The sequence below is a fragment of the Giraffa tippelskirchi genome, chromosome 1 (assembly GCF_054371585.1).
Source record: "Giraffa tippelskirchi isolate mGirTip1 chromosome 1, T2T-mGirTip1v1.2.pri, whole genome shotgun sequence".
In the NCBI taxonomy this organism is placed as follows: Eukaryota; Metazoa; Chordata; class Mammalia; order Artiodactyla; family Giraffidae; genus Giraffa; species Giraffa tippelskirchi.
In genome coordinates this window covers 104,647,226-104,654,417 of record NC_137275.1, presented here as the reverse complement: position 1 = coordinate 104,654,417, position 7,192 = coordinate 104,647,226, and the positions used below count along the sequence as shown (strand labels likewise).

Sequence of the window (7,192 nt, the reverse complement as noted above, 5' to 3'; positions counted from 1 at the left end):
TCATGCTTTTTTTTTTTTTTTTAAGGTTCTTCTCTGAATACTAGCATGTTCTTGCACCTAATAAAACTAAGACTCATGTGTGTTCTCAGAGCATTAGATTGACACCCATGCTGGTAGACATGTGTGTGTGTGGCTGGCAGTGCTCAAGAGTTCTTTCATAAAACAGTAGGGTCACTCTCAGGCCACACCAGTTGCCCCTCAACAACTCTCCACACTGGGAGGATGGCCAAGTCCATTTAAGTGACAGCAGCGTCCACTTTCCTGTCCTCCCTCCGTCCTCAGTGTTGTCAGTCCCTTGCACACTGTCAGTCGATGGGGCGAAGGAAGAAGGTGAGGCCGAGAGAGGTCTTCCCCTGAGTTCGGCCAGGCCGTAAGTACACCGTCCTTGCAGTTGTCCTTTCAAACCCAGCTCTGGCGTTCCCTCTGACAGCCTCTCTGCCAGAGAACGCTGCTAGTTCAGGCTGGGTGCTCAGGGCCGCTGTGTCCCCACTCGATGGCAAGACAGACGGCCCGACGGCCTGGGCTGGGGTCAGGCTCTGTGGCTCAGGAGATGCCTTGTGCACACTCCCCCGCCCCCTCAGTGTCCTGTCCGAGACAGAGGCGTCTCAGTGGCTCCTTCCTCCCCAACTGCCTGTGCCGGCCACACTGGGGGTTCCCAGAGGGAGTGTGCGCTCACCTCGTGGGAGCAGGGCCTGGAGGGTCTCTTTGGTGCCATTTCTTTTCTGTTACTAGGCCTTCCCATGAGCAGATTTATAAGCTTTGCTCTCACTTGCTCTCACAGAGCAAAGTACATTTAGGTAAAGCCTGTGCTAAGCTGGACACTTTCGATGAGGGGGCTTACGGGGAAGCTGCATCGTCTCTTCGCCAGAACCCAATGATACGCTTAACCGGGGTGGGGGAGACCCAGTGACTCTCTCCTTTTTTACACAGCATTTTTCTTCCAAGGTGCATGCAGCTCATTTTTACAAATCTTAACTGTAGCTTAGCTTTCAGTCGATTGAAGAGTCTTAACTGTTTGCTTTTTTATTTTCCGTTCTCCTCATTATAAATCCAACATTTCCCTGTCAGAGGCACATAGTGACATTGACGTTAGAGTTTAGATAAATTAGGAACAATCCTAGAAAGAGGTGCTGGGAATATAATAAATGGGTGATGACCTTTTACAAACCTCACGAGCTAGGCAAGGCATAAATTGTGTAACTGGGTTGTTTTCATGGCTTTTGAAGTCGCAGTGCAGCAGGTGTCCAGGGCTCTTAGAGTCAGAAGGGTTTAGACAGGTGACCTGCTCCATCAGCAGCCCCCACTGTCTTCAGCCCTCTCTGGAACCCTGGCCAGAAACTCATCAGATGTGTTCCTGGTGGGCCCAGGGGACGACGGAAAACGTTGAATTGGGAGCAGCGGGTTTCTGCTAGGGGATTATGGAGATTTCTCATTCAACTTGGAGCTGGGGTCAGGCCCTACAGCCTGTATTGTGACGAGAAAATGTCAGTGGTGACATTGCCAAGGGAGGCTGAGACTGAGTTTCAGGTTTCTTATCAGCCCCGTCCTCTGCACCCCCTGAAGCCACCTGGGGAGAGTGGCCTGGCCCCCAGGACAGCAGATCCCAGGGCTCCAGGCCACCAGTGCCCGGCCGCTGACCTGCAAGTAGCCGGTCACTCCCCACATCCCATTCTCGCAGATGCAGCCCTGAGGACTGGAAGAGAGGTCCAGGAGCTCTGTGAATCTGGAGGTCTAAGGAGAGACCGGGCAGCTGGTCACGTGGAGTAGCTGTCCCCATGACGGCGTTTCTGTCATCGAATGTGCCGTTGCTGCTCTAGTGTGACCATCACCCCCCCACGCGTGGCAGGGACCCCTCATGTGGCTGCCCCCAGGCTTGCTCTCTCCAGCTCATCCACCCTCTAGAAGTTTCCCCAGACTCTCAGTAGGAGTGGGCGCTGCTGCGGGTGTGTGTGTCTTCGTGCCCCGTGTGACGTTCCACGACTAACTGCACTGTGTTTGCACGCTTCCTCCCACACTCGTGGGGCCAGGCAGCGTGGCAGGAACGCAGAGGCTGGATTCCGCTACAGTCAGGACTTACTCCTGCTGAGCTTCAGGGTGAGTACAGGCCGACCTGGTACCGCGGGGGCATGGAGGCCACGCCCTGGGCGTGGAGGGTCAGCGGGTCTCCGGAGGTCGGGCCCAGGACAGCCCTCAGTGGCAGAGAACGTGACCTTGGCCCCTGGTTGCCGCCAGAGTGGTCAGAGCACGGCCCGAGTCTCCCTCGCGTACGTGCGCATGGGTGTCCCTCCCACAGCGGCAGTGCTGCTGGCCGTGCCCTGCGTGCACATTCTAGGAGGGAACAGGACCCAGAGCATCAGGGTTCACGAGGCTGCCCTGCCCTGGGCTTCTCTGTGAGGAGGCCAGTGTTTAACACGGAAGTGCAGCGGCATCTGGGGGTCGGGTGCCAATGAGGGGCCACCCTCCCTTGCAGGTGCTGCTCTGGGTGGTCCTCTGGTGGGTCCGAGCCGGGAGCCCAGCCCTGCTCGAGCCGCTCTGCGGGCAGGAGGCTGTCTGCTCTGTCCTGTTCACGTCTCAGCTAGAAAGCTTGACTGGGTTTTAAGGTTTTTTTTACCAGCAGCTTTTAGCTATGTGTCAGAATAAAGTCAGCCACAGAGTTCTCTCCTTGATCTGCCTGGTCCTTCATGTGTCTCTGAATTCTCAAAGCAGCTGAAGCCCAGAATGGGTACCAGGTGGTTTCTGCAGGGGCAGGGTATCGGGCAGCAGCCTCCGTCCTAGGACTGACTCGTCGGTGTGTTTGTTTCCAGTTTACCCGTACTACTTGTACAGATGATTATACCGCGTCCAAAATATGACAAAGACTACATTTTGAACTCAATGCAATCTTTAATCTGTTAATACTTGTTATATGGACCCTAAGATATTTTATTAGAGTTTTTAATTAGTGAAAAATTCATGAATACCATAGAGAAAATATTAGGCCCCCCTCCGGCATCAGACCCTAGTCCAGCATCAGGCCTTCCATCACCATCAGACTATCCCGCAGCGTCAGCACCCCCCCATCAGACCCTCCCCCAGCATTGACCCTAGCCCAGCATAAGGCCCGCCCACAGCATCAGACTCTAGTCCAGCAACAGAAGTTCCCCACCAGCATCAGGCCTTCCCTCAGCATCAGACTATCCCGCAGTGTCAGCACCCCCCCATCAAACCCTCCCCCAGCATCAGGCCCCCACCTTCAGCATGAGGTGTGGCAGCCCCACTTGTCAGATGCTCCTGAGCACACTCAGGCAGCCCCAGAGCAGCAGGAACAATAGACCTTGCAGGCAGTGCATCTTTAGGAATCACCTGTGGAGCAGCAGCAGCTGGGGTCTGTTGCAGGCCAAGGAGAGGCAAAGAGGCACTTGTGCCAGAAGCAGTGGTGGGTGTGGGCACGTTCCCCAGCTCTGCTTCCTCCCCGTGGGGGCATTGCTCTCCTACTCTTCACATGTGGTCACTTGAGGGCCCCAGGGCTGTGTCCTTCCAGATTCATGGTCTCCTTGATATCTCAAGCCCAAGTCCTGAGTTGCGTCCCAGTCCAGCGTGGCAGAGGGCTGGGAACACCCAAGCTCAAGGGCTGAAAGGATCCCAGGGGCACAGCCGGGCCCCAGCGGGTGGCAGGGCAGGGGCTGAGGGTGGCTGCCCACAGAGGGCCCCGCAGCAGCACTGGAAGGAGAGCAGCGATGCCTTAGCTCACTCGGGAACGTTGCCCGGCCTCAGCACTCAGAGATGTTACCGCCAGCAGCTCTGGGGATGCAGGAAGCCTGGTGAGTGACACCACCCCACTTGTGCCGTGTGGGTGGGCACTGCTGACCATGGCCTCAGTTTTCATTCCAGTTCCAACTGTCCCTCCAAGGGCTGACGGGCTCCTTTTCCGAATGGCACAGATATTATCTTTATGTGGGTGAACGCATCCCTGTTTGTTTCTGTCGGCACTGTTGTCGGTCATCGTGTGTTTTTCTCTTTACAACCTGTGCTTGCTGCTCTGCCAGTTTAACTTATGAGCAGCCCTTATTTTCTGCATTTCCTAGTTGTCAGCGCTCACTGGAGCCTTCCAGGTGGCGCTAGTGGTAAAGTGTAAACATCTGCTTTATTCATTCCATGCTCCATTCATCCACCCATCTAGCCAGCCATCTGTTCATCCAACCATGCACCCATCCACTCATTCACTCACCCGATCATCTCGGACCCACCGAGAAGACAGACATCTCCTCCACTCTTGCTCCCAGGAGGACACCCAGCGTGAGTGACAGGAGTCTCGTGGGGAAGACGGGGGAGACACAGAAGGGACACGCCTGCAGGCCCTCCTCCCTCTGAACGGTTAATCACCCACCTGGTCCTGACGCCTCCTTGCCGGGGAGTCCAGGCCGGCCCTATTCCTTCTTGCCAAACAGGCGGCTGATAGAGGACTTGATGCCCTTCTTTGAGGCTTTGTGCAGCGAGTCCTGGCTGCTGGTGCTGCTGCTGGGGTTGCTCCCGGGGCCGTCCTGAGAGCCTGTTGACCTTCGGGGAGAGAAAACGGCCTTTAACCAGCGCCCTCGTGCAAACACACACCCGTCCACAAAAACTACTGATAGAACCGGCCACCCAGCACCACCCACGCCTCAACCTCACAGCAGACAGTGGAGTCTCCTTCACCAACTACACTTCACACGAGCAATGCCAGCTCCCGGCCACAGACAACCACCCCGGGAAGCTAAGATTCTCTGATTCAAGCTCTCCCCCGAGGAGGGCTTGACTCCAGACCAGCTGGTTCAGAGGGCGCTTCGACCCTCCCTCAGGGTCGCTGATCGGCAGGTGACGATGCTCCCAGAGAAGGCGAGTGCCCTCGCTCTGGGCAGTTCCCTCCGCCTCCCGCAGGGTGACCGTCCCCGGCCGCGGCAGGAGAGTGACTGTCACCGTGCAGGGCTGCTGGTCAGGTGACCACATGTGCCCTCCATCGAGTGCTGCCGGTCTCAGGACGGGAGGTCAGCAGGTGGTGGTCTGAATGAGGACAGTGTCAGTCACAGGAGGGGACAGACAGCCTCCTGAGAGGAGACCCTTGAGGAAAAGGGAGGAACCCTCAACAGCAAATCCGAGAGGCATGGGGCCGTCACCGTCAGGAACGCGCCCCGGGCTGGGCAGACCTCTAGCAAGAGCAGGAAGAAACCTCCCACAGGAGTCAATCTGTAGAGACGGACGTTTTCTAAAATCACTGAGGTCACTGAGCTCTTCTCCCCCAGCACCTGAAGTTCACCACTAAGCATAGGCACCTAATCCAGTGGGATTCCTTTAAAATCATCCTTCCAACTCTTTCAAGACAAGAGGCGCAGGGCTCCTGAAACTGACAACGAGGCGCTCAGGCCCCTTACCTGCGGGCGTCCCTGATGTCCTCGTGGCTGGCTGTGTGCCGCGCCCCCGTGTGCAGCCAGTCCAGCCAAAGGGACTGCGGCGAGGGGGGAGTCGAGGTTTCACATCTCATGGTCGTCTTATCATCTAGTACCTCTTCCGGTAAAACTGGCAGCTGAGGAAGTGAGGTAAGCGTAAAACTGAGTAACAATAGACTTTGTCGAAAAAGGCAATCACACAGGCTTTACGTTATAACCAGAAACTTATCTGAAAATCTATTAGCTATGCTTTCTGCCAAGTCCAAAAAAATAGCCTTGTTCTAGCTTAATGCCATCTTAAAGGACTGTCTTTTTCAAGAGAAGCGGGGCGGTGGAGCAGCGAGAGCCCCCGACTGAGTGCAGAGACCCAGGACGGGAGCCTCCCTGCAGCCGGGCTCCGCCCTCCCTGGAATCCAGCGACCAGATGGCCCCATCGGGCAGGACAGCAGAGTGATGCCGGCACCATGATCCCTGCATGGCATGAACTGCCCTGAAGAGGACTGTCCTCATCGTCAGATGCTGCTCAGAAGCACCACTAGCAAGAGTAAGAAAGCTCTCAGCAAACCCATCCAGACCTTTCTGTTTGAAGGAGAAAAGGAAACAGATTGTACCACCACCCAAGATCAGTTTTAGTGATGACGCAGGTTACCGGAACCTATGACAACAAGTGAAACAAAGAAAAGGTACCTAATCCCTCCATGCCATGTGTATGGTTTGTATTTCTAAGTAACATACAGACTAGGGGCTCACACTGAAGTGCTTACACGCAGTTTGAGTGTAATTTGCTCACTGTGGTTTACATAAAGCACCCCTAAGTCTTCATACCTCACGTCCAAGGTAAGAGAAACCCAAGTAAGACGGTAGGTGTTGTGAGAGGGCATCAGAGGGCAGACACACTGAAGCCATAATCACAGAAAACTAGCCAAACTGATTACACGGACCACAGCCTTGTCTAACTCAATGAAACTAGGCCATGCCGTGTGGGGCCAACCAAGATGGACAGGTGATGGTGGAGAGGTCTGACAGAATGTGGTCCACTAGAGAAGGGCATGGCAAACCACTTCAGTATTCTTGCCTTCAGAATCCCACGAACAGTATGAAAAGACAAAAAATACGACACTGAAAGATGAACTCCCAAGGTCGGTAGCTGCCCAATATGCTACTGCAGATCAGTGGAGAAATAACTCGAGAAAGAGTGAAGGGATGGAGCCAAAGCAAAAACAACAGCCAGTTGTGGATGTGACTGGTGATAGAAGCAAGGTCCCATGCTATACAGAGCAATATTTCATAGGAACCTGGCACGTTAGGTTCATGAATCAAGGCAAATTGGGAGTGGTCAAACAGGCAAGAGTGAACGTCGACATTCTAGGAATCAGCGAACTAAGATGAACTGGAATGGGTGAATTTAACTCAGATGACTATTGTATCTATTACTGTGGGCAGGAATCCCTTAGAAGAAATGGAGTAGCCATCATGGTCAACAAAAGAGCCCGAAATGCAGTCCTTGGATGCAATCTAAAAAATGACAGAATGATCTCTGTTCGTTTCCAAGGCAAACCATTCAATATCACGGTAATCCAAGCCTAGGCCCCAACCAGTAACGCTGAAGAAACTGAAGTTGAACAGTTCTATGAAGACCTACAAGACCTTTTAGAACTAACACCCCAGAAAGATGTCCTTTTCATTATAGGGGACTGGAATGCAAAAGTAGGAAGCCAGGAAACACCTGGAATAAGAGGCAAATTTGGCCTTGGAGTACAGAATGAAACAGGGCAAAGACTAATAGAGTTTTG

The 7,192-nt window shown here is 54.1% G+C and overlaps 1 protein-coding gene and 1 long non-coding RNA gene across 13 annotated transcripts in view; one reads left to right on the top strand and one right to left on the bottom strand.

Moving 5' to 3' along the window:
* Window positions 1-53: 53 nt before the first annotated feature.
* LOC145505671 (uncharacterized) lies at window positions 54-2,656 on the top strand. Its single transcript, XR_014053197.1, has 3 exons — window positions 54-370; window positions 1,679-2,094; window positions 2,471-2,656. It is a non-coding gene; the product is annotated as an uncharacterized LOC145505671 (long non-coding RNA).
* Window positions 2,657-2,863: 207 nt separating this feature from the next.
* LOC145504912 (liprin-alpha-1-like) overlaps window positions 2,864-7,192 on the bottom strand; it is a 42,050-nt gene continuing 37,721 nt past the window's right edge. For 5 of the 12 annotated variants that reach the window (XM_081486380.1, XM_081486403.1, XM_081486340.1 and 2 more), the window contains 3 exons: window positions 5,385-5,536; window positions 4,367-4,536; window positions 2,864-3,780 (listed from right to left, as the gene is read on the bottom strand). In XM_081486380.1, the coding sequence (XP_081342506.1) occupies window positions 4,407-4,536; window positions 5,385-5,536 (282 nt within the window). In that variant the 3' untranslated portion in view covers window positions 2,864-3,780; window positions 4,367-4,406. Of the gene's footprint in view, window positions 4,537-5,384; window positions 5,537-7,192 lie in introns of all 12 variants that reach the window. The other 7 variants (XM_081486418.1, XM_081486414.1, XM_081486370.1 and 4 more) reach the window with 4 other exon arrangements.